Source organism: Enhydra lutris, unplaced genomic scaffold, assembly GCF_002288905.1.
Source record: "Enhydra lutris kenyoni isolate GAN:26980312 unplaced genomic scaffold, ASM228890v2 scaffoldscaffold22, whole genome shotgun sequence".
Lineage (NCBI taxonomy): Eukaryota > Metazoa > Chordata > Mammalia > Carnivora > Mustelidae > Enhydra > Enhydra lutris.
In genome coordinates this window covers 10,944,338-10,972,208 of record NW_019154106.1, presented here as the reverse complement: position 1 = coordinate 10,972,208, position 27,871 = coordinate 10,944,338, and the positions used below count along the sequence as shown (strand labels likewise).

The 27,871-nt window shown below is 38.5% G+C and overlaps 1 protein-coding gene across 1 annotated transcript; it reads left to right on the top strand.

The window, feature by feature from the left end:
- Positions 1–29: 29 nt before the first annotated feature.
- On the top strand, positions 30–24,837 carry LOC111150274 (membrane spanning 4-domains A14). Its single transcript, XM_022507715.1, has 6 exons — positions 30–167; positions 2,565–2,693; positions 5,181–5,234; positions 8,176–8,325; positions 11,058–11,156; positions 22,593–24,837. Exons 1-6 carry the CDS (start codon positions 30–32, stop codon positions 24,648–24,650), a joined length of 2,628 nt encoding a protein of 875 aa, XP_022363423.1. The 3' UTR covers positions 24,651–24,837.
- Positions 24,838–27,871: the final 3,034 nt, after the last annotated feature.

The following is a 27,871-nucleotide window of genomic DNA, read 5'->3' as shown; positions in this document are numbered from 1 at the left end:
CTCTTTTAATAGAGTTCTACCATTGAAACATGGAGTCATCATCCGAGGTCAAAAGATCGGCCCATGTCATCACTGTACAACCAAATGATAAAGTACTAACTGCATTTCCCTACAGACCTCATGCCTCACTGTTGGATTTCCTGAAGGGAGAACCAGAAGTCTTAGGGGTAAGTCCTCTCCCATCCATTGGTTTTCCTGGAAGGGAGAAAAGAACCTATTTTTCCAGGTGTGACCATATGGATGCTTTTTCAGGGAGGGACTTGATTCTCCTTCTTTTCTCTCACCTTTCTGTAATGTTTCCTTCTTGATTAATCATAAAAACCTCTAAGTCACTTGCTTGTACAAATAACTCGATCTTCAGTAGAAGAGCCAATATGTAGCCAATAATTCCATTTCCCTAGATTTTGATAAACAAGAGAAATAAATATTCTGCTTAGAAAATGCCCACAGTTTGCCTTAGAAATGTCTTATTTATAAGCATGCCTTAGAGATGCTTCTGGGGGCTTATGGAACTCTGGGAAATAGAGTATTTATTTATTTAGAAAGCATCTTTCTTTTTTTTAATTTAAATTCGATTAGCTAACATATAGTATATCATTAGTTTTTTTTTTTTTTTAAGATTTTATTTATTTATTTATTTGTCAGAGAGAGAGAGGGAGAGAGAGCAAGCACAGGCAGACAGAATGGCAGGCAGAGGCAGAGGGAGAAGCAGGCTCCCCGATGAGCAAGGAGCCCGATGTGGGACTCGATCCCAGGACGCTGGGATCATGACCTGAGCCGAAGGCAGCTGCTTAACCAACTGAGCCACCCAGGCGTCCCATAGCTACTATATTTTTTATAGGCTGTGACCTATTTATTTCTCTAAGGCTCAGGTTCATCACTTATAAAATGACATACTATTTTTTTTTTTAAGATTTTATTTATTTATTTGTCAGAGAGAGAGAAAGAGAGAGAGCAAGCACAGGCAGACAGAATGGCAGGCAGAGGCAGAGGGAGAAGCAGGCTCCCCGATGAGCAAGGAGCCCGATGTGGGACTCGATCCCAGGACGCTGGGATCATGACCTGAGCCGAAGGCAGCTGCTTAACCAACTGAGCCACCCAGGCGTCCCACATCATTAGTTTTAGATGTAGAATTAAGTTAATCATCAGCTGCACATAACACTCAGTGCTCTTCGCATCACCTGCCCTCCTTAATGCCCACCACCCAGTTATGCTGTCCCCCCACCTACCTCCCCTCCAACAACCCTCAGTTTGTTTCCCATACTTAAGAGTTTCTTATGGTTTTCCCCCCTTTGATTTCTTCCCATTGACTTTTCCCTCCCTTCCTCTATGATCCTCTGCAATGTTTCTTATGCTCTACATATAATTGAAACCATATAATTGTCTTTCTCTGATTGACTTATTTCACTTAGCATAATACCACCCAGTTCCAACCACATCAATGTAAATTTCATCCTTTTTATGGCTGAGTAATATTCTATTGTAGATATAGACCACATCTTCTTTACCCATTCAGCTGTTGATGGACATCTGGGCTCCTTCCACAGTTTGGCTATAACTTCCTAATACTGAGGAAATCCTGGGCATGTTTCATGAGGAGTTAGTACTGCTCTCTGAATCCTAGCAGAGAGGATGCAGAAAACTGGTGTAATTTTTCCAAATATTTTACTGAGGCAGTGACCTCAGGGTGAGGTAATACCTCCCATGGAGCTAAAAGCCACCCCTTGATAGGTTAAACTTCCCCTTTGTGCTGTCATTGGCATTGGGAGTTCTTTGAAAATTATATTCAAAGCTCCATGGTGAGCCACGAGGTAGACAAAAAAATTTTCAATCATAAATATACCCAGAGGAGGGCTGTACACACAGCCTCCATCCCTGGTACAAAAGGAAAATACACAACCTGTGGTACAGTGCTCCACAGCTGTGGCCTGGGGAAAACCCAGAATGCTTGAGGAGAAGCTCTGTCCTGAGAAGAGCTGCCAACCCCAAGACCACCACAGTGCAGACTCCTAACAGGCTGATGAACTCACTGGATTAGTCTCACCTCTAGACAAACCCTTGCCCAAAGAGCAGATGAGACAGAGAGCTCACCCCAGCTTCTACACTCTAGATCAGTAAACTTCAGACTTTGAGAGAAGGGGACTTGAGCCTTAACTCCAAAAAGCATATACTGAATGTGGAAAATATGTGCGGTGGGGGGTGGTAATAATAGGATGCTGGAGCTACAGAAGGGAAAAAAGTTAAGGGTGAATAGTTTGCAGGCCACCCTGAAGAAGCTTGCAAGTAGGTCAGGTTTATAGTTAAATCTGGTGCAAGGTAAATTAGCAATAGAGGGGATATAATAGGTAGGGAAGGATGAGAGGAATGTGAAGGACCCAGGTAAGCATGATGAGGAAAGAGACAGCGGACTTTTTGCAAATCTCAAGGCCGTTGGCACATGGAAGAGGAAGGCGTTCATGTGGAGGGAGGTGTGACATAAAAATAGCAGGATGCCCCAGGAACCTAGAAGAGTCCAAAGAGGCTGGGGCACTTGTGATCTCATGGACCCATTTCTTTCCTCACAGGCTATCCAGATCCTCCTGGCACTGATCATTTTGGGCGTCGGAACTATATTTGCATTTAATTACATCAGTTTCTCCCAGAAATTTCCCCTCGTTTTCCTCACAGGATATCCGTTTTGGGGAGCACTTGTTGTGAGTATTCTCAGGAGCTCTTGACAAATTACAATCAAGACTGGTTTGAGCTGCCTCAGGTCCTGGAATAATGAATCCTATGAATGTGGTCCCCAGGGAGACCAGATAGCCAGTCCCTTCTTGGCAAGAGAAGTCACTCCATCTGGTCATTGCACTACCAGCATCACAACAGTGATGCTTCTAGGTGTACAGTGTTTAAAAGTTTCCAAAGCCCTGTGTGTAGGATAAGTCATCTGCTCCTTACTACCAATGGGAGATCAGACGGGCAAATATCCAACTTTCTCCTTTGCAAATACAGAATTGGCGTTTGAGAGTAGATAATAATTCTTACTTGAGTGTAGTTGACACACAATGTTACGTTAGTTTCAGGTGTACAACAGAGTGATTTGACAAGTTTATACATCATGCTATGCTCGGCATAAGTGTAGCTGCCATCCATCACCATACATCTCTAACTCAGTACCATTGACTATATGCCTTGTGCTGTGTCATTTACTCCTATGACTTATTCATTCCATAACCGAAGCCTGTTTTTCCCTCTCCTTTTCACTCATTTTCTCCATTCCCCCACCCCCACCCCTCTGGCAACTGTCTGTTCTCTGTATTTATAGGTCTGAATCTGCTTTTTGTTTGTTCATTCATATTTTTTTAGATTCCACATATGAGTGAAGTCACATTGTATCTGTCTTTTTCCGTGTGACTTATTTCACTCATTTCACTCATCATACTTTCTAGTTCCATCCAACCATTGTCTCAAATGGCAAAAACTCATCCTTTTCAATACTGTGTAATATTCCACTATATATACCACATCTTCCTTATCAATTTGTCTATCAATGGACACTTAGATTGCTTCCATATCTTGGTGGTTTTAAATAATGCTGCAATAAACATAGGGGTGCATATATATATATATATATATATATATATATATATATATACATATTTTGAATTAGCATTTCTTGTTTTCTTTGGATAAATAATCAATGGTGGAATTACTAGATCATACAGTTTTTCTATTTTTAATTTTTTTAAGAACCTCCATACTATTTTCCACAGTGGCATTACATGAGAGTTCCTTTTTCTCCACATTCTCATCAAGACTTGTTATTTCTTATCTTTTTTATTTTAGTCATCTTAACAGGTGTAAGGTGATATCCCAATTATGGTTTTGATTTGCTCTTTTCATGTGTCTGTTCGCTATGTGTATGTCTTCTTTGGGAAAATGTCTATTCAGGTCCTCAGCCCATTTTTTAATCACATTGTTTGCTTTTTTTTTTTTTTTTTTTTGGTGTTGAGTTGTGTAAATTCTTTATATATTTTGGATATTAACCCCTTAATGGATATATCATTTGCAAAACTCTTCTCCCATTCAGTAGGTTATCTTTTAAAATCTTGTTGATGGCTTCCTTCACTGTGCAAAAGCTTTTATTTTGAGGTAATCCCAATAATTTTATTTTTGCTTTTGTTAAACCCTTGCCTTAGGAGACACATCCAGAAAAATGTTTCTATGGCCAATGTCAGAAGAATTACTGCCTATGTTTCCTTCTAAGATTTTTATATATAGTTTCAGGTTTAGGTGTTTAATCCACTTTGAGTTTATTTTTGTATATGGTGCTAAAGAAAGTGGTCCAGTTTCATTCTTTTTTACATGTAGCTGTCCAGTTTTCCCAGCATCATTCATTGAAGAGGCTGTCTTTTCCCCATTATTTATTCTTCCCTCTTTTGTCACAGATTAACTGAACCTATAATCATAGGTTTCTTTCTGAGCTCTCTATGATCTTTATGTCTATTTTTGTGCCAGTACCATACTGTTTTGATTACTGCAACTCTGTATGATATCTTGAAATCTGGAACTGTGATACCTCCAGCTTGTTTTTCTTTCTCAAGATTGCTTTGGATGTTCAGGGTCTTTTGCGGCTCCAAACAAATTCAGTACTTCTGTATTATTTGTTCTAGTTCTGTGAAAAATGTTGGATATTTTGATGAGGATTACGATGAGCCAAGATATAAGAGCACCCTGAGGGTCCATAGATAGGTAGACTCTTTACGTTCCAGATAAAGAAGTGGCATGAGGAATTCTCCCTCCATCAGCTAGAGCAGACACAGCTCACCTGTCCCTTCTCTCCACCAGGCCCAGAGCCCAGAAGTATCTTCCTGTTTAGAGCCCAGCCAGGCAAAACATCTGGGTGGTATGTCTGGGATGTTAAGGAGCCTGACTCTTCCAGCTGACCCTGGCAAAAGGGGTGTTATTCAGTGCTGCTTATGCCCAACACAATATTTCATCTTATATCAGTACCTACTATTCTTCCTCCTTGATGCTCAGGTCGAAAGACAATACGGTCGAGGGGAGTCACAGACATATAGACTACAATAGAATCTCCAAAGGAAATTACAATCTGCGATATTACAATATAATTTGGAGATTATATTGTAAGGGAGTCAAGGACATCACCTGTTAATTTTTATATCTTTTTTTCTTAACAGTATGTTATTACAGGATGCCTTATCACAGGAACAAATGATAAGGGAAAATGCCAGGTAAGTTACTTTTGTGACTTCTTTGTAATTTATGACCTTCTACTTGCTTTACATCATCTTTGTATATAAATTCTTTAGTAAGAAAGGATCTCCCAGGAAAATCTTTAGACACCAAATTTGCAGTTCAGGACACTGCTATTTGTCAGGGTTGCCATCAGCCTTCACCCTTCTACTAGTTCCCATTTCCCTGGTCAAGTAATGTGAGAGATTTATTTGTTGGAAACCAGTCTACATTCCTCTAACTCAATGGTTCTTAACTGGGAATAATTTTGCCTCCTCCCCCAGAAATATCTGACAGTATCTGAAGACATTTTTAGTTGTCACAACTGGTTTGCAGGGTACTATTGTTACCCAGGCGTAGAAGTCAGGAATGTGCCTAAACATCCTAAAATGTACAGAAAAGTCTATCATTACAAAAAATAAATGATCTAGCCCAAAATGTCTGTAGTGCCAAGTTTGAGAAACTCTACTCTAACCAAAAACAGTCCCAGGATCGCTCTAATCTCCCTGCCCCTCACCCCTACCTACAGATTTTCTTTGGGACCTGCCCAAAGTCTGAAGGAAAGAGTCTGACATTGATGCCAGATCATTCTGGGATGGAATCAAGGCTAACACTCATTCCTGTGTCAACTTAGAGGGAAAAGTACCTAAAGTACCTACTTCAAAGGGTTATTCTGAGAATTTAATAAGATATTACATATAGGAGTGCCTGGGTGGCTCAGGGGCTTAAGTGTCTGCCTTTGGCTCTTGTCATGATTTCAGGGTCCTGGGATCAAGCCCTGCATTGGGTTTCCTGCTCAGTGGGGAGTCTGCGTTTCCCTCTCCCTCTGCCCCTCACCCCTGCTCCTGCTCTTTCTCACTCTGCTCTCTCTCAAATAAACAAAATCTTTTTAGTATATGTGCTGCCGAAGCGAGCACGAAACAAAATCTTTTTTAAAAAAGATATTATGTATAAAAGATACTTGACATTTGTACTCCTTTCTAACAACTCATTTTTTTAAGGCTCTGGAGATATAAGCGTTCTTTTAAAACCATTTTAACTGTGTTTTTATGATCCTTTGCCACTTTCCTCTAGGGATAGTGATGGACCATAGGAAAGTTCTGAGAGCATGAAAGCCACCATCTCTCTCTACCTGTAGAAATAAATACAATGCAGATAGGTCCAGATGCTGTTCTTCCCGCCATATCAATTCCCTTCAGGGCTCAGGAATAAACTAAGGGTAGGCAGACCCATCCCCCACTCACTGAGAGCTGCACAGACGAAGGCAGGCAGGAAAACATGGTGCAAGAACACTGAATTTTGGGCATCAGAAGATCCGGTTTTCCATCCCAGATCTTCCACCAACTGCAGGATTACTCACAATCACTTAGTCTCTGAATCTTATTCAGCTGTCATGTGGGGATAAGCAGTGATCTGCCTACATCACAAAGCCATAATGAGGATCAGATGAGACAAAGGCTGGGATATTTTTTGTAGACCATAAAGCCAAAAGCACATGGGGGATTCCTTACTTAGAAATTTTCGTCCATTAAATGTCCTATGGGAGCCAGAACAGAGCCCAGAAAGAGCGAAAGACTGAAGATTGATAGAAACAGAACATTTGTATGTCCCTGTGCATTTTCTACCAAAAATGCCTGTGTGTAGTAAAGACCCGGACATGGGATAAGCATGAAGTCATAGGTATACTTCCAAGTCCTGCCACACTAAGCCACAGCTGCTCCTGTACAGGACAGCCTCTGTAAATGCACCACTGCCTTGCCCATCACAACAGGCATACATAAATCAAGAAGAGTAAAGATCTACTGAATTGAGATATGAGGCTTTTCTTTGTTTTTCCTTTAAAAAAGCAATAGCATGACAATTCACAGACCTCTACCTCTGGGGCAAATAACACATTATATGTTAATAAAAAAAAAAAGCAATAGCAGTGCTGGGAGTAGGTATGAATAAGACAGTTCCCCCTTCCTGGCATTTTCTTTTCCTTTAAAGGAAGGCCAGGAAAGGGGGTAGGGGTGTCTTATTACATATATATACACATATATATCTGTATATATATATATGAATGACATGTAAAATATATATATATTTATATACATATATATATAAAATCTATATGTAAAATAGTGTGTAAAATGTATATATATGTAAAATATATGTAAAATAGATGTAAAATAATAATATGTATATCATATATACGATATATAATATATATTATATAGTAGTGGGGCAATCAGGACTTTTCATGACTTACATGTTGAGACACTGAAATCAAGGAAATCACTAAACCCCAGTCTAAATTTGTTGCAATCCATAAATATGTCAGTGATTTGGTTGGTTACTGCTCAAATCCCTGGGAGAATGAATGCAAGCCACACAAAGACAGGACCTCATCTACTGTGTCGATCTTTGTGTCTATGGCCTAAGGCAGTGCTGGATACATAGTTGGGGCACACTAAACACTTGTTAAAATAAGTGAATAAGTGGATAAATTAGTGACATTATTCTCATTTTTTGAGGGTAAAAATTGAGATTTCCAAGGGATTAAGTTACCTTGTACAAGGTCCTAGTTTAATAGGACTCAAAATCAGGTCTAATTATAAGGTGAAGATATTTCCTGACACACCATTTTGCTTGTAGATTATGAAAGACCATGCAATAGGACAGAGTGAATGTTTTCTTTAGCATTAGCCATAGAGCACTCCTTCTTCTCGACCTGTACTCATTCTTGTCTTCCTAGCTCATTCTAAAACTTAGTTTCTATTCTGAATTCAATGAATCAGGATTTAACTTATCATGCTTTTCAGGCATACTGACTTGACAAAGGAATTCATCCCTGAGGAGTATCTGGAAAGACAAAGGCACTAAGAATTTCTTATAAGGTATTTTTGGTTTGGGTTGGGTTTTATTTATTTTAATATTATTTTAAAAACTATTTTTCAGGGACAAAGTGTCATGGCCATGAATGTCCTCAGTTCCTTGGTTGCAGTGGCTGGGATTACTCTAACCATTATCAGCTACAGATATCAACACAAATATTGTCAGATGCCTTCCCTCGAAGGAATATGTGTCGTAGGTAGAGTTCTTTTTAATGTAAGTGGTCCTACTCTGTAACGTGAATCTGTACAATCTTATTTGAACTATGTTCACAATACATCAATTCATTAAATTTTTGATTCCAATAATGGAAGTTGAGTTAGCATTTGAGCTGACTGTTGAGAACTATATTGTGATTCAGGATCTGAATCTGACTTTTGTAAGTTCTCTGAGCCCCAGTTTTCTTTTGTGGAAAATGAAGATGTTAAGAATATGTCCTGCATTGGGTTGTCATGAGGATTACTTAAATTAGAACACTGCCTGTCACAGTGTAAACAGTCAATAGGTTTTGGTTATTACCATTAGTACTGACATAGATTGGATTAAATTTTATCTTTAAAGAATTAGTGAGGACAAAATTATCTAAAAAGTTTACCCAACTGGGGTGCCTGGTTGCCTTAGTTGGTTAAGCGGCTGCCTTTGGCTAAGGTCATGCTCTCAGTGAACTGCTGTCAAACCCAGCATTGCATGGGTCTCTCTGATCAGTGGGGAGTCTGCCTCTCCCTCTCCTTTGGTCCTTCCCCCAGCTTGTGCCCTCTCTCACACGATCTCTCTCTCTCTCTCTCAAATAAATAAATAAAATCCTAAAAAAATAAAGCTTACCCAATTAATACTAAAAACAAAATATAGTGGGAGCAGGTGTTTGAGCCATTTAATAAAGTATTCTAATAATTTTAGAACATAAGTTATTTTACATAAATGTAGCAATTTTATTCATTACAGCAGACAAGATGTATCATTATTGCCAGGAAACACAACTGTACGTGTAGTTTTCAGTATTTATCTAGTAAGCATTCAATGACATCATTTTTATGAATGTCAAGGACTCCAAAAGGCCTTGCCCTTTACTTCCCCAATGAAATCCTGGCTTTCATTTTATTTCTGTCAGCCACATCTTGAAGGCTTTGTTCCTAAAATGTTAATGAGATTTGACCTGTTTGGATGGAAGTGAAAAAGAATCACAGGAAATGTCTCCCCCAAAAAAGAAGGAAAGAGAAAAGAGCTACCAGTTCCTGGATACGAATTCTTATTTAATCTTTATAATCATCCATAAAGGCGAGCCTAAAGAATGCTCATATATTCTGAGATAAATTCCAGAATTAGACTCAAAAAAAGTTACTAAGGAAAGCCAGAAAACTATATGAGGAACATAATACTGTCCTAATTGGGCCAAGACATAGAGCATTATAATCCCTTACTCTTTTATCTAGTGGACAGGAGACCACTACTGTGCATTATGTTAGTATGTATCAGGAAGAAACCGTACACTGAAAGTGTTAAATGTCCAGATTTTTGACTCTGCTCGGATGGCAAATGCAGGATTAGTTTCTGTATATATAATCAGGGAGAATCTGTTCCAAAATCTAACGTGTATGGCGCCACTATTCCTTGGTGTAATTTAAATGTCACAAATAAACTTAAAAAAAAAAAAAAAAAGCCAGAACAGTGGGCTCTAGACATCTCCTGAATGGACCTCTGTCTCAAAGACCAATCCACTGTCTACACCATGACCAAAGCCATCATTTAAAAATGCAAGTCTGAGCATATTACACAGTGACTTTTTGTGAAACACAGAATTAAAATCCAAATCTTAAAAGGCTTACAAGACCCTGTAACACCTACCTAGTCTACCTTTCCAACACTGTTCCAGTTCTTTATCTTTCTTACTCCTCACATCCGGTACTTCCTCAAATTCCTTAACGTGTTAAATACCCACTGTCCCAGGACCATAAGACCAGCTTTCTCTTGCTTCCAATGTTTTCTGGCCTGGTTCCTACCCTTTTCCACACACCCCCCCCACCAATTAAAACTCCTCCTTGTTCTTGAACCTCAGAAGTCCTTCCTGATTGCCCTCTACCCTTCCCAGTGCAGGCTTGTTGGGATCTCCCATTATAGTAGGGTGTAGTTCCCAATACTTTTTTATGGCGTTTATCACAACTTAGTTAAGTAAATAATTGTCTAATTATTTTCCACTGCCTGCCTCCCTTATTATGATCTAAGTTCCACAATGACCAGGGGTGGGTCTATCTTCCCCAACAGCAAATTTATAGTAGACACTTCATACATTTCAGTTTTACCAACAAATGGGAGAATACCCAAGCCCCTGAATGTATTGCAGCGAGATCAAGGTTCAGACAGACCCAGTTACTTGGCCAGGTTAAGTGCGGCCTGACTGTACCCAGTTCTTACAGTGCCCCCAGCCCAAGCTTTCTGGACACCATGCTACTTCTTACCCTGCTTTTTGATCTAGCTCTTAACTTAAAGCAGAGTGTGCAAAACAGCAATCTGTGGGCTATATCCAGCCTGCAGATATGTTCTATTTGGTTCACACAAGTCAATGAATAGCTGGAAAATTTCACATTAAAAATACGCATATACAGCTTCGTTAGGAAAGAAAAATAAACACCACGGGGCCCATGTTCCCACGTAGTTACCTACTGCTCGGAACTGATTAATGGACACATTCTAGGAATACCCTTATTCTCTACTGTCTCCCCTCCTAACTGTTCCACTCAGTTGGGATGGTTGCCTGGCTCCTATAAGCACTGGAGTTTGTTACCTCTGCTTATCAAAAAGACATAAGATGAAGATTGTTCAATCATTGATGGCTACGGGAGCATATAAAATGTGTGTTTTCCCCTAGCTGGTCATACAGTATAAATAGTCTTTGGCTTATATCTTTAAAATGATACAGCTTTCATTCCAAACGCCATCCTCATAACTTGCAGGGAATCTTGTCGGTCTTACTGATCATCAGCATAGTGGAGCTCAGCATCGCGGTGACTATCGCCTCCTTCAGAAGCAAGTGCTGGACAAACTCTGATGAGGTGCGTTCAGTGTTGTTAGAAGAATGGGTTCCTGCTGGGATGCTGCAAGATGACCTCTGGTCTATTAATTGCCGGAGTAGTATTCTCAGATGCTGAACTAGAACTTCTAAGGTGAAGAGGGTCAAGGAGAGAAAAGCTTAACATTGATGGCTCGTTCCACGCTTGGAGATAATGATGCTTCTTTTTCCTGCCCTCTACGATATCTGGTAGACTCTGTTTAGACACAGCTCCTTATCTCCCTGGCAAAATAAATGAGGAGAAACAGACTTAATGGGAACCTATATTAGTATGTCATGGGGAGCTTATTCCTAGGCCATAAGGGTGTGTGAGACAATCCCCTCATCAGAGTGGAAGCAGAGAAGAAAAATATTTAACAGTGATACTTATCAAACCTATCAAGACTCCCTATTTGACCTATGAAAGAACTAAAGCACAAAGAGCACCCTCTCCGGTGTCACAGAACATCAGGATTCTGACTAAAATAAAGAGGCTCCAGAACCTGTTCTCTAAATCCCAAAAAACAGTTCCACACCCTGTGTTAGGTGGGTTTTTCTTTTTTACATTAATTTTATAGAAGTATAGTTTACTAACAGTATAATGCACCCATTTTAAGGATACCTAATTTAAGGGGCACCTGGGTGGCTCAGTGGGTTAAGTCTCTGCCTTTGGCTCAGGTCATGATCCCAGGGTCCTGGGATTGAGCCCCACACTGGGCTCTCTGCTCAGTGGGGAGCCTGCTTCCCTTCCTCTCTCTCTGCCTGCCTCTCTGCCTGCTTGTGATCTCTGTCTGTCAAATAAATAAATAACATCTTAAAAAAAAAGGATACCTAATTCAAGAAGTTAAGACAAATTATAAACCCTTGTTTTGCTACCATCATCATCAAGATAGTGAATTCCTCGGACACTGGGGTGGATCAGTTGATTGAGCGTCTGCCTTCAGCTCCGGTCATGATCTCTGGGTCCTGGGATCCAGCCCCACATCGGGCTCTCTGGTCATCGGGGAGCTTCCTTCTCCCTCTCCCTCTGCTGTTCCCTTGCTTGTGCTCTCTCTCTCTCTCTCTCTCTCTCTTTCCAATAAATAAATAAATCTTAAAAAAATATTTAGTGCATTCCTATCACTCCAAAAGATTCTCTGGAACCTCTTCACAGTATCTTTTTTTTTCTTTAAAGATTTTATTTATTTATTTGACAGAGATCACAAATAGGCAGAGAGGCAGGCAGAGAGAGAGGAGGAAGCAGGCTCTCTGCTGAGCAGAGAGCCCAATGCGGGGCTCAATCCCAGGACCCTGAGACCATGACCTGAACCAAAAGCAGAGGCTTTAACCCACTGAGCCACCCAGGCGCCCCAGTATCTCTGTCTTGATTAGTTTTTACTTTTTCAAATTCATATACATGGATTATAAATAAGTCCTCTTTTTTTGTGTCTGGGCTCCTTTCACCAAGCAACACATTCATGAGCTTCACTCATGATGTTGCATGTATCAATACTGTGTTCCTTTTACGTGAGGGCACGCCACAATTTGTTTATCCATGTACTTCCTGATGGGCACTTGGTTGCCATGAACACTTGAGTTCACGTCTTTGTGTAGACATGTGGTTTCATTTCTCTTGGAGCATCATATCTTGGATTTGGTTGCTAGGTCAGATGGCAAGGGGACATTTAACTTTGTAAGAAAATGTAAAACAGTTCTCCAAAGCGGCTGTATCATTTTGCATTCTTATCAGCAATATATGAGAGGTATATAACATCGATGGTTCACTCTACCTTTTGAGATAACTACATTTCTTTTTCCAGTCTTCTCTGCTATCCAGTCATCTCTGTTCAAATATAGCTCCTTTTCTCCCTGCCAGGTTGCTCTATATAAGTACCGACACTTGGAATTGCCAGTTATATTAGTAACTTTGCTTTTCTAGTGGGCATATAGTGAAATCTCATTGTAGTTTTAACTTGCATTTCCCTGACGACAAATGTCAATGACTATTTTTGTGTTTATTGTCCATTTGTATATCTCTTTTTTTTTTTGGAGATGTGTGTTCAAATCGTTAGCCAACTTTTATTACATTATCTTATTGAGTTATAAGAACTTAAATGATTCTTAATAAAAGTCCTTTTTTGAGATATGTGTATTGCTAACATTTTTCCCAACCTTGGTTTGCCTTTTTATTTTCTTAATAGTTTCTTTCAAATAACAAATTTATTGAAGTCCAATTTATGATTTATTTTCTTTTATGATTAGTCCTTTTTGTGTTTTAACAAAGCTTTGCCTATACCAAGATTGTAAAGATTTTCTTCTCTATTTTCTTGTAGAATTAGCTTTTGTGTTTAGGTCTATAACAGATTTCAAGTTAACTTTTACATGCTATGCAGCAGTGAGGTGAGACGTTCATGCAACCCCCCACCATGGAGATACCCAGCTGTGCCAATGCTATTTGTTGAAAATGCATTGGTTTCCCCCATTACCTTGGCACCTTGGCTGAAAATCAACTGACCTCTTATTTATAGGTCTCTTGTGGATGCTACCTTGTCCCATTGATCTATATGTCTATTCTTCCACATATTCCACACTGTCCTAATTTCTGCAGCTTTAGTATAGTAACCTTTTTTTATTGTGGTAAAATATACATAACATACTAGTTATCATATTAGCCATTTGTTAAGTATACAATCCAGGGGCATTAAATATATTCAGAATGGTGTGTAACTGTCACCACTACCTATGCCCAAACTTTTCCATTATCCCAATACAAACTCTGTGCCCATAAACATTATGCCCCTTTCCTCCTCCTTCCAGCCCCTGGTAGCTTCTAGTCTATTTTATGTCTCTCCATCTACTTTCCATTATCTACTGATTATTCAAATAATTCATAAAAGTGGAATCATATAATACTTATCCTTCTGTATCTGTTTTACTTTACTAAACATAATGTTTTTCAGGTTCATTCATATTCATCTATCAAAATTTCATTCCTTTTATAGATGAACAGTAGTCCATTTTGTGTATATTTCACATTTTGTCTAGCTTCAACTATTGATGGACACCGCTTTTTTGTACCATTTGGCTATTGTGAATAATGCCGGTAGGAATACTGGTGTACAAATATCTGTTCTAGTCAATTATTTTGGATACATATCTAAGAGTGTAATTCCTGAGTCATGTGGTGGTTCTGTATTTAACTTTTGGAGAAACCGCAAAAATGTTTTGACAATGGCTGCATCATTTTACATTCCCATCAGCAGTGCACAAGGGTTCCAATATCTCCACATCCTCATGAACATTTGTTATTTCCTTTCTTTTCATTATAATAACCATCTTAATGGGTATGCAGTGGTAGACAGCTCATCATGATTTTGATTCAAATTTCCCAGAAATTGTGATGTTGAGCATCTGTTCATGTACCTATTGATTGTGTATCTTCTCTGGAGAAATGTTTATTATATTCCTTTGCACATTTTTAATTGGGTTGTTTTGTTGTTGTTGAACTGTAGGAGTTCTTTTTATATTCTAGATATTAACCCCTTAGTCGATATAGGATTTGTAAATATCTTCTGTCATTTTCTAATGACATTCTCTAAGGTCTTTTCCTGTTCTTGGCAGCATTCTCTGATGCACAACGGTTCTAATTTTGATGAGGTTCAATTACTACTTGTTTCTTTTGTTGTCTGTGCTTTTAGGGTCATATCTATGAAATCACTGCCAAATCCAATGTCATGAAGAATTCCCTCAATATTTTCTATGAGTTTTGTAGATTCGGCTACTTTTAGCAGTAGATTTTTTTATCCATTTTGAGTTCAATTTTATATATGGTGCAAGGCAAGGCTCTAAATTCATTTTTTGCATGTGGATATATGGTTTTCTAGCATTATTTGTTGAAACTATCCTTTCCCCCACTGAATGGTCTTAGCACTCTCGTCAAAAATCTGTCTATGAGGTGGCACAGTCATTTGAGCATCTGACTCTTGGTTTCAGCTCAGGTCATGATCTTGGGGTCGTGGGACTGAGCTCTGTGTCAGGATCCATGCTCAGGGCAGAATCTGCTTGGGATTCTCTCTCCCGCTGCCTCTGCCCCTTCCCATAAATTCTTTCTCTCCCTTAAATAAATAAATCTTTTTAAAAAATCCATCTACCATACATAAGAGTTTATTTCTTGACTCTGTATTTGACTCCATTAGTCAATATGTCTGCCTTTATGCCAGTACCATACTGTCTTATTTACTGTAGTTGGGATTAAGTTACAAAGTTGGGAAGTGTGATTCTTTCAACATTATTCTTTTTCAAGATGTTTTTTGACCAGTTGGGCCCTCTGGAATTCCATATGAATTTGAGAAATGATTTTGCCGTTTTTGAGAAAAAGGCTGTTGGAATTTTGATAGGAACATTGACGTTTTCTATCCTTGCAATGTCTTTATCTGGCTTTGGTATCAGAGTAAAGTCAGCCTCATAGAATGAATTGGAAATTTTTCCCTCCTCTTCAGTTTTTTAGCAGCATTAAGAGAAGGAATAGTACTAATTCTTCTTTAATGTTTGTGAACTTTTCAGTTTTCCTTGTATTATTAGTTTCTATCTTCATCCAGGTATGGACAGAAAAGGTATGGACACAAAGTAGAGGTACTTTGTGCAGTATCTTTTAAATCTATCGAGACTTGTTCTGTGGCATAATATGTAGTACATCCTGAAGAATGTCCCATATGAATGTGCTTTTTGCTGTTGTTGGTTGGAATGTTCTGTCAAGTCTAATTGATTTACTGTGTTGTTTAGCCCTCTGTTTCTTATCATCTGTCTGGTCATTTTACCAATTTTGAAAGTGGAGTATAGAAGCTTCCAACTATTCTTGTCAAATAGTCTATTTCTCTCTTCCATTTTACCAATTTTGCTTCATATATTTTGAGGGTCTGTTATCAGGTGTGTAAAAGTTTATAATTGTTATGTCCTCATCTTCTACTGAAACTTTTATTAATATATAAAGTCCTTCATTGTCTCCTATAATTTTTTTGGTTTAAAGTTTATCTGATATTAGTATAGCCCCTCCCCAAGTTTTCCTTTGGTGCTATTTGTATCAAATAATTTTTCAATAATTTCACTTTCAATCTCTTTGTGCCTTTGGATCTACTGTGAGTCTCTTGTACACAGTATATAACTGAACTGTTTTGTTTTGTTTTGTTTTGTTTTTAATCCATTTAGCCAATCCCTGTCTCTTGACTGGAGAGTTTAAACCTTTCATATTTAAAGTAAATACTAGCAAAGAAGAACTTCTACCATTTTTTGTTTTCTATATGCCTTATAGCAAGACGCTTGGGCTCTGTTCATTTTTGTAAATTCTTATTCTGTTCCTCAATAATTCCTCAATAATTTCAATTGTTCTATCTTCAAGTTCATTGGTTATTTCTTCTGCTTCCTCAAATCTGTTTTGGAACCCCTTAGTGTATATTTTATTGTACTTTTTGGTTCCAGAAATTCCTTTGAGTTCTGTTTTATAATTTATATCTCCTTATTGATATTCTCATTTTGCTCATACATCATTTTCCTATGACTTCCTTTAGCCCTTTTAGCATCCTTATTATAGTTGTTTGAAAGTCTTTGTCTAGTAAACATGAAGTCTGGGCTTTCTTGGGTATGTTTATGTTCATTAGTTTTGTTCCACTGAACAAACCATACTTTCCTGATTCTTTGTATACCTTGGGATTTCTTTTATTGAAAAGTCATTATTTGAATCTTATAATGTGTTAACTCTGGAAATCAGATTATCCATGTGCCTTAGGGTTTTGCTGGGTGGTTTTGCTTGTTTGTTTTTATTGTTGTAAAACATCTCTGTGCCAGAGATAATCCTGAGAGGAAAGCTTCAGGTCTTCTCAGGTCTTTTCTGAGCCTGCACCATTTTCTGGGGATGCATGGTGGGTTTCTACATTCTCCCATAAATACCATTGTTTTTAAATATCAAGAAAACAAAATTAACCAAAAAACCCAAGCAAAAATAGTTGGAAGTTGAATAATTTCCCCTACAAGCTGTTTCAGCCAATATGGGTTGAAATAATGGCATCTAGCCTCTGTGCCTACATATCAGTGATCAGAAGCAGCAATCCACAGTAAGAATACAGAAAACCTGATATTTGGAAAACATGACCCTAATTGGCTACCCTGGCTCCAGCAGCATGGGTTGCCACCTCCCAGCTGCCTGTCAGGGGCTTGGAGTGGGAGATAAGTAGTCACTAACTTGCTCAAGGTTTAAACTGACAGACAAAAGCCATGAATCTACCAGCCAAGCTTTCATCTGGAAGCTGCAAGAATCCAGAGTTGCAAAATAGTTATTTCAGAGCGCTTCTACCAGTACAATTGTTGTCTCTGAACAGACAGATTCCAGGAGCTTCCTTTTCTGCTTTCTTCTCTGAGGTTCCCCTAGCATAATTCTTAAAATCAGATAGTATCAATCTTCTAAATTTGTTGTTTTCAAAATAATTTTTGGCTAGCCCACATCCTATAGATTTCCATATAAGTTTTAGAACTAGTTTATCAATTCCTAAAAAAATGTTGTTAGGCTTTTGATTGGAGTTTCACTAAACTTATAAATGATTTAGGAAAAATTTATTTATTAGAAATATTTAGTCTGCCTGCCCATGTCATAGAATATGTCTACATTTTCTTACATCTCCTTTCATTTCTCTCGGCAATATATTGTAGTTTTCATATTTTGTTAAATTTATCCCTAAGTATTTCATGTTTTTTCTTGCTATTGTACATGTATTTTAAAACTTTATTTTCTTAATATCTATTCCTACATATAGAAATGCAATTTATTTTTATATACCAGCATACTAAGACTTTAATAAACTTATTAATTCTAGTAGCATTTATATAGATTTCCTAGAATTTTCTAAGTAGACAATGGTTATACTAGTAAATGAAAACATTTTTATCTGCAAATTATATTCCTTACTTTCTTGACTTTTGCACTGTGTAGAGCCTCCAAGTTTTTTTAAATGCTGAGTATAGCCAACTTTTTGTGTTCAAAACCATAGATTGAAAGTTTTACATTTTACCCTTAAATATGATGTTACCTATAGGGTTTTCATAAACTAAATTTATCCTCATTTGTAGCGAACTTTTTTTTTTTATCATCAATGAGCATCAACTTTTATCATTTTTCATCTCAAGCTTGCATTTTTATAACATTATCTGAGCCCAGGTATTTGATGTGTTGTTCTTTTCTTGATACAACCACAGGAGAGTATGAAACCCTTTAGGAGAAATATTAAAACATATTACTCACACTGAATAACTACTCAATTTAATTCCACAAAAAGGGCTTTTTAATGGCATAGTAATGTGCAAAGTACAGCAGAGAATACAAAGGTACTATGTAATATGCACTCTGAACTCAAAAAGAGGAAAGGGAATGGGAACTCTTAATATTTATGGATTAAGTTCTCCATGCCAATCACCATGCCCAAAGCATTATTTTATATAGTTTTCAGTGATAGCCACCCTGGAATAAGTTCGTGAAGTGGTTATTATAAAGAAGCATGTATTAGAAATTAGGATAGATTAGTTGGAGAGAAAAGCACAGGATCCAGAATTCAACTGTAGTATATGACTCCTAGACACTGGCTGAACTCAGTTCTCTCAAATAACCTCATAGGAATATTATAAGTGTTACTTGAGACGACTTTGGAAACTAATCCAGCACCTGGTAATCACTGATGAGTACATTTAAAGTTATACACTTAAAATCTTGAATAAAGTTAAAGAACTTATAATTCATGCTTCTAAATCTTTTAACAAGTGAAAAAAATTACTATTCAAATGAAACAAAAGTTTGAGGATGAGTAAAAATGTATCACATAAATACCCTTCCAATGGTGATAAAATATAGATGTGAACCAATTAGAAGGTGGGAATGACAATGTGTAGTATAAGAGAACATGAAGATTCATTTTAGACCAGCCATCAATCAAATAGGCAACCATAATTAGGTCATTTAATCACTCAGAATTCCAATCACTTCATCAAATAGAACAAGTAGTCTAATCTGACTCTGTGGATGACCTTAGAAAGGGCACAGGCTGACAGGACTCAGTAGATTGGTCTGTAATGTCAACTGCTCTCAAAAAAAAAAAAAAAAAGAAAAATGGAAAGAATGGGAAGCATTGGCTAAAGATAGTATCAGCTGCTGTCATTTAGTTGTTTAAAAAATGTCCATAGATCTCACTTGTCTGTAGAGGAAAGCTCAAATTTCCTGGCCTAGGGTCTTGGTACATTCATGTTGCTATAACAAAAATACCACGGACTAGGTAGCTTGAATAACAAAAATTTCTCCAAGTTCTGGAGGCTGGAAGTCCAAGATCGGAGTGCTAGTAGATTCAGAGCCTGGTGGGTGCCCACTTCTTGGTTCATAGATGCCATCTTCTCACTGTGTCTTCACATGGAAGGAAGGGAAAGGGCACTGTCTGGGTTTCTTACTAATTCCATTCATAAGGGCTTCACCCTCATGATCTAATCACCTCCCAAAGGCCCCACCTCCAAATACCATCACGCTGGGGATTAAGTTCAACTTACAAATTTAGGGGGAACACATTCAATCTATAGTATTCCATCCCTTCCCATTCCCAAAATTCATGTCCTTTTCATATATTATTTATATATTATTTCCATCCCAATAGGCCCACAAGTTTTATCTTTTATCAGCACTAACTTTAAAGTCAGGTCCAAAGTCTCATATAAGTATCATCTAAATCAGATAGGGGTAAGACTGAACATATGATCCATCCTGAAGCAAATTTCCCTCTAGCTGTGAACTTATGAAACCAAACATGTTATGACACTAATCTTCCAAAATACAATGGTGTATTCTTCCAAAAGGGAGAAATAGCAAAAAAAACATTTTTTTTTAATTTAAAAAATAAAAGAAGTTCAAGTCCCACTTATGTCTAAAACCTAACAGGGCAAAACAAACCTTAAGGCAAGAATAACCCTCTTTGGCTCAATGCTCTGACATCTTCCCAGTGGCTCAGTGTGAAGGCACCACAGTAACTCTTCACCTGAGCTCTACCCCTGTAGCAGCTCTCTGCCTGGGCCCTGTGGCTCTCCTGGGCAGGAGTCCCATGCCTGCAGCTCTTCTGGGTTGGGGTCCCAAACCCATGGCTCTGTTGGGGAAGCACTGTCTTTTGAAATCTCAGTGGAGGTGGTCATGATCCCATGGCTCAGCTGGTTGCAGTCATGCAGCAGCTCTCTGCAGTGGCCCACCTCGGAGACACTGAGAAGGGGCATCCTGGCTTAGCTTGAAACCAGAGAGGTGGTCCTATCCTTAAAAACCATTCTTCTCCCAGGGCCCTTTACTCTGGGCGCGTGATAGGAGTGGCGGCCCTGATGCTCTCTGAATCACCTTTGGTGTCATTCTTGCATTGTTTTGGAGAACAGGTTCTGGCTATTGTTGAGATGGCTGATCTATACCAATTTCTTCATCAAACAAGTCACTTGGTCAGACTCTTAGTGCTCTCATTTTCTGCAGTATGGTTAAACTGGGAATCTTCCAAAAAATTAAGTCTTGTTTCCTTTTTGCTTAACAATTCCATTTTTAAGTAATTTCTCTCTTCTCACATTTTACTATTAGCTCTCTGAAGGAGATAAGTCTCACATTCAGCACTGTTTAGAAATAGCTTCAGCTAAATTTCATTATTTATTTCATAAAATACTTATTATTCATTATTAATAATATCATTTGCTACATGAAATTTCATCACTTTATTCACTATTGCAAGTTTTACCTTCCATAAAACACTGGAACACAAATATAATTCTGCCAAGTTCTTTGCCACTTTATAGCCAAGATCTCTTTTCTTCTAGTTTCTAATAACATAGTCCTCATTTCTGTCTGAGATCTCATCAGAATGACCTTTATCTTTCATATTTCCACCAACATTTCATTCAGGATTACTTAGATATTCTCTAAGAAGTCTGAGATTTTATTTCTCTGGCTCTCCTTTTTTCTTCCTGGGCCCTCACCACAATTGCCCTTAATGGTCCATTCACAGCAATATAAGCTTTTTCTGGTATGCACCTCCAAACTCTTCCAGTCTCCAAACATTATCCAGTTCCAAATCTGCTTCTACATTTTAGATATTTGTTACAGAAGCACTCCCACTTCTTGGTATCTATTTATGCCTTAGTTCATTCGGGCTGCTATACCAAAGATAGAAGGCCTTAAACAACAAATATTTATTACTCATAGTTCTGAAACCTGCGAAGTCCAAGATCAAAACTGATATAGTCAGAGTCCTGGTTCATAACTGGTAATCTCACTGTGTCCTTGAAGATAGTAAGGGGCAAGGGAGCTCTTTGGGGTCCTCTTACAAGGGCACTAATTCCATTTACAAGGGCCCCAGCCCCATAATCTAATCTCCCTCCCAAAGAGCCTACCTCTAAATACCATCACATTGGAGATTAGGTTTCAACATACAAATCTGGAGGGACACAAACATTCAATTTATAGCGCCTAGCATGCTATCTAACAATATCTAACTGCTTACCATCTGCCATGACACAATGCTGCATCATAACCTGGTGTTTTGTTACCTACTGTTTCTTTCTACCTGGATTTCTATTTTTATCTTGCTTCATCTGACTTTTTTGCCTAAGGAATTTCCTACTCATCCATCAAGACATGGATCAAATACCGCTCCTTAATGAAGCATTTCCTGGCACTCAAATTTAGGTCACCTTCTTCAATCCCATAAAGCACTTAATACCGATTTCTATAATAACATTTGCTAAATTGTATTGCTATCTATTTATATCTTGGTATACCTATCCATTGTGAACACCTAATAGACAAAACCTACATCCAATTTTTTTTATCTCCAGTATTTTGTTCATCTAGTAGGTGGGCAGTAAATCATTATAAAACTGAATGTATGAAGACACCTGGGTGGCACAGTCAGTTAAGCATTGGACTCTTGGTTTCAGTTCAGGTCTGATTTCAAGGTCAGACCTTGAGACTGAGCCCTGCATTGGATTCCACATTCAATGCAGAGTCTGCTTGAGTTTTTCTCTCCTTCATCCGCTGCCCCTCCCTACTGCTCTTTCTCTCACTGAAATAAATAAATCTTTTTTTTTAACTGATTATATCAATACCAAGTAGATAATTTTAAATTTTTGAGATGCTTTATAATATTAAGTATGGGAAGAATATTTCAGGCAATCTTAATCAAATTCCCCCTTTTCAATATTTGAGATAGTGGTGGGTGATGACTTGTTCAAAATAAAACCAATGAGTTGATGACAAAGGCAGTGCTGATAATGGTATTCGTTTTCTGACTCCTTGTGTAGATGTTATGTTCTGTGTGCTACCTTAAGGCAGAGATGAAAAATCATTTGTGAACAAGAAGAAAAGAACATCAAAAGTTGGTTGTTACATTAATGTTTTCCCTACCCCTTGGTTTTATAGATTGTATTTTTCTTGTCTTCGGATATTACTCAAGATAGTGAAATATCTGCCCCTGAAGAAAATGCTACAATACAATTTGAGCTTCAAGAACAGTCTTCTACTGATATAACAACAACAAACAAGCAACCTGTTTTCATTGGAGGCTATGCTTTCTTCAAGTTAAGAATCTCAGGAAATCCTTTAGTCTTTCAACATTCAAGGAGGAGAGGCAGCAATGTTTACTATACATCTTCTGCATCTGTGCTAGACGAACAACATAAAAATAACCCTCCACCTTCACAACTTCAAGAACAACAAACTAAACTGAAAGTTTTGCCTCTCACAGAGGAGAAGAAGCCCACAGAAAATATTCCACACACTGGACAACTGAAAGATGAAGACCTAAAATCTGCTGTCCCACAACCCCCAAAAAAGCAAACCCAATTGCTGCAGTCCTCAGCTTCACCAATCCAAGTTTTTCCATCCTACTCTAAAAAACTCCAGGCGTTACCACCCAAAGATTTGCTACCCCAAGCTCTGCCAGTACAAGCCCCAAAACCCTATGTCACACAGCCTCATGGCCTGACATCCGAAGACATGCCATACCAAGACATACCATCCCAAGATGCACAATCCCTAGACCTCCCATCTCAGAAGGTAGTATACCAAGACATATCATACCGGAATCCACCATACCAAGATACACCATCTAAAAACATGGCACCCCAAGACATGCTATCCCCAAATGCACCAGCCCAAGGCATAACTAACCAAGATCTGATTTCCCAAGTACCAGCTCTGCCAGCACAAGTCGTGCTATTTGAAGCTCCAACATTCCATGCTGTACAGTCCTCTAATATTCAATGCTTAGATCAGCAGTCCCTTCAACAACAAAATCAGCAATTTATGCAGGTAGCATATCAAGACATGCAATCAGAAGTCAAGTTATTGACCCAAGAATGGAAATCCAAGGAGGAATTCCACAGCAGGAAATCCTCAAATTGGCAAGCCTTAGACTGGCAAAACAAAAATTCACAACCTCCAAAGTCACAGAATTTAGAGCAGCAAGACAAAGCCTTGCAATATGCAAAACAGAAATCCCCAGACCCACAAATTCAAGGCCAAGAATCCCCAAAAAGGAAATCCCTAGATGAGCACATCAAGGGCTGGCTATCCCCAAAGAGGCACTCCACAGATACGCAAATCCAAGTTAAGCAAGACAAACAACAATACCCAGATCAGCAATCTGAAGGCCAGCTGGTCCTATGGGAACAACCCCAAAAGCAACTATCCCCATATGGACAAGATGAAGATCAACAGGACAAAGAGAAGCAATCCCTGAAAAAACAATACAAAGATAGACAAGAAAGAGCTCTACAGGTTTATAAGGGACAATCCCTTGTGAAACACACACAGCAAGCTGAAGACCTGCAAGTCAAAGAGCAGCTACATCAAGATGGACAATTCCAAATCCAGAAATACCAAGGCTGGCAATTTTTAGACCAAAAGTCCCAAGATTGGAGTTCAAGAGTTCAAGGCTGGAGAAGCAAAGATTGGAAAGTGCAGGAAGTGCAATTAGAAATGCCACATTCCCTAAAGTGGGAATCTCAAATCTGGCAAACCCAAGATCTAGTAGAGGAAGAATCCCTAAAGCAGACCGCTCTACAACAAGAAGTCCAAGCTGTGCACGCCATAACTCGACAACAATTACAAAGCATTCCGTTTCAAGACAGTCAGGATCAAGATAACCAACAAGACCGTAAATCCACAGATAACCAAAAAGAAGATATGCAGATAGATACCATGCAAACAAGAGACAACAAACCAACAAGCATGAACCATGAGAATCAAAACCTATACAACCTGCAGTCGGAAGACAAAAAGCCAGATTTTAAGTGTAGTTCCTCCCGCCAAAGCTCAGTACAAGACACACAGTTCACTTCTGCATCTGATATAAATTCAGAACAAGATGTGCAGAAAGACATTTCAATTTGCTCAACTTCATACCAAGAAGATATTCCTTTAAATTCTACCTCATGTTACACAAAAGACCAACAGCAATCTGAAGACTCTGACTAACGGGCAAAATCTACCCAAATGCCACACTGCTCCTAATTATGGAACCAAAATAAGGAAAAACAATATAGTCTCCTCCAACCTATGTTCTCAAGTACAGTTGCTACCTTATTCACTCAGCAGAAAAAAAAGGGCATGCAGAACACGCAAAGGATTTGTCCTTAATTAAAATAAAATGGCAACGAATATTAATGCTACATCAGAACTTTCTGTGTTTGAAGGAGTAATTCACATTTAAACTCTCTTACTAGTGTGAGTGTTTCAATTTATGATCACCAATTCATTTTACAACAGAATACATTTTTTATTGAATAGTTCACATACAAAATTAATTGCAGGTATACAACGTAGCGATCTGACAATTGTATACATTAAAAAATGCTCACCACAGTACCTGTAGTTACCATCTGTCACCGTACAAAGGGATTGCAATATTATTGACTATATTCCCTATGCTGTACTTTTCATCCTCATGATTTATTTTAAAACTGGAAGCTTGTACCTCTTAATTCCCTTCACCTATTTCACCCACCCTCCCCCAAACCACCAGTTTGTTCTCTATTTATGAGTCTATTTCTGTTTTACAGTTTAATATTTAATGAACTTACTTTTCTATGGTGCTACAATTCCCTGCCTCCTCCCTTGTGTATTACAGGGGCTCAGTAAGTCAACCAGGAAGAAGTCCAGGTAGGCTTTCAAAGGGCTCAAGAGCCAAGAGTCCGTGAGAAATAAAAATCAATCACACCATTCCCTTGCTTTGCTGTTTCCAATCACCCACCCAACTCCTCACTCCACAAATCTGTGTTGAGGATATATGCTCTAAGTTTGTCCAATTGTTAATGAGATGTAATGTAGCAATGGGTACAGACTGTAGTGTACAGGGAGAGGATAAAACATACCTAGGGATAGGATAGATGGGTGGCTCAGTAGGTTAAAGCCTCTGCCTTCAGCTCAGGTCATGATCTCAGGGTCCTGGGATCGAGCCCCACATCGGGCTCTCTGCTAGGCAGGAAGCCTGCTTCGCTTCCTCTCTCTGACTCTCTCTGCCTACTTGTGATCTCTCTCTCTGTCAATAAAATCTTTAAAAAAAAAAAACATACCTAGGGATAGGAAAAGTAGGAGGCAGGGAATGGCAGAGATGCAGATGTTGTAACAAACTGTCACATACTGAAGATCTGCTCACTTCTGTATGCCTGCAATCATTTCTAATTTGTCAACACATAACCTCAATGGACAAAGGAAATTGACCTTTGGTTGCCCGTTTTGTGGTCAAAAACCATCAGTTACTCTGCATCCTCCAAGGCTATCAACATTTCTTCAATTTCTTAAGTACATTTGGAGTTGCTAACCACCCCTTCTCTCTGCGGTCTTCATCACTTGTCAGATTCTGCATTTTTCTTGCCATTTCAAAAAGTCTAAAATTAGTGTTTCCAGGGATTTCTCTCCATCTTTCTCCTTTTTTGAAATCATATATACTCTCATAATTCTCTCATATCCTTGTGAATAACCCCAGACCGTGTCATAGCTGTGTCTTCAGCAGAATTCCACAAAAAGGCTTGCTTTAAGCAGGCATTCAATCATTTTTAAAAACCCAAGCTCTCCAACTAGAGTTGAGTGAACTTATGTATGGTAGAATAATGAGGCATGGAGCTGGAGAGACTGACAATCCGCTCCTTGTCGCTTTTGCCTCTGTAGTAAGGATGAGCCGCCTGAATCCCGAGTTAGTTCAACCTTGGTAGGGTCCTTACCTTACCTGTTCCTACATGGTTGCCACTTTGTATTCAACTCACTCTGAATAATACTAATAATTTCCCCTTTTGCTTCAGCTAGATTAGCACATATTTATGTGGTGTTTGTTTATGTTTAACTTTTAGTCCACAAACGCTGGTGTTCAGTAAATAGATATTTACAACTCTAAATCATATTCTTTGAGAATCCAACCCATGCAGTCAGTTCTGCTCATTTTTCTCCACACCCATCCAACACACACACACACACACATACACCCAAGCACAGGGTCTTGTGGTCTTAAAACAATGTAAGTCATTGTAGAGGTGATTCCCATCATTAATGACTAGTCCACACCACTTACACTGAGAAACTCATTGTCTCAATTCCTATTAGATCCAAAGTGTCCTCTGAATTTGATGCTTATATAACACACTTGGAATACAGGATTTTTTCCCCAAATTGCAAAAATACAGTGCCTAGGGCTGGACTTACAATGTGAAAATGTAAGAAAGTTGAAAACCATCCTCTCTGAGGTTTTTTCATTCTACTGAGAATGCTAGGGAGCAAGTCAGAAGTCCTCAATGCCCCCTGGGCCCAGAGGCAGCTTTCCAATCTGCAAGAATTCCACTTTTCTCTGCTTTTCAAAGGCATTGCCCCCACCCCTCTCCTTCTTTTTTTGAGATACCTTGTACCATCCCATCAATAAGTTTGGGTCTAGAGCTGACAAAATCAGATGTGTTTAGGAGCCGATAAAGGAATGTAAATGTGTAAAGTAGCTGTTTATAAAACAAGGTGAAAAGGGCTATAGGGAGCCAGAGCACTTATGATTTACTTAAAGGCAACCTATTTTTCTTTCTGAAACTAACTTACTCCTATTTTAGGTTAGGTTTGTTCTGGTAAAACTGGAAGAATTGATTTTTCAGATGCTACCTTACACCTACAGGTCCCAAGAACTGGTTGGAAGGGAGAAGACATTTACAAGTGATATATCCATAAGGTGTTAATAATATCTGATATATATAAAGAATTTATACAACTCAACACCAAAAAAACCCCAAACAATCTGATTTAAAAAATGGGCCTAGGACCTCAATAGACACTTCCCCAAGAAGACATACAGATGGCCAATAGACACATGAGAAGAAGCTCAACATCACTAATCACCAGGAAGATGAAAATCAAAACCACAATGAGATATCCTCTTACACTTGTCAGAATGGCTAAAATAAAAAAGATGAGAAATAACAACTGTTGGCAAGGATGTGGAGCAAAAGGAACCCTTTGCACTACTGGCAGGAATTGGTACAGTCCCTGTGGAAAACACTATGGATGTCCCTCAAAACAAAAACAGAACTACCATATAATCCAATAATTCAACTACTGGTTATTTACCCAAAGAAAAGAAAAACACTAATTCAAAAAGATAGATGCACCCCTATGTTTATTGACGCATTATTCATAATAGCCAAAACATGGAAGCACATTTATTGATT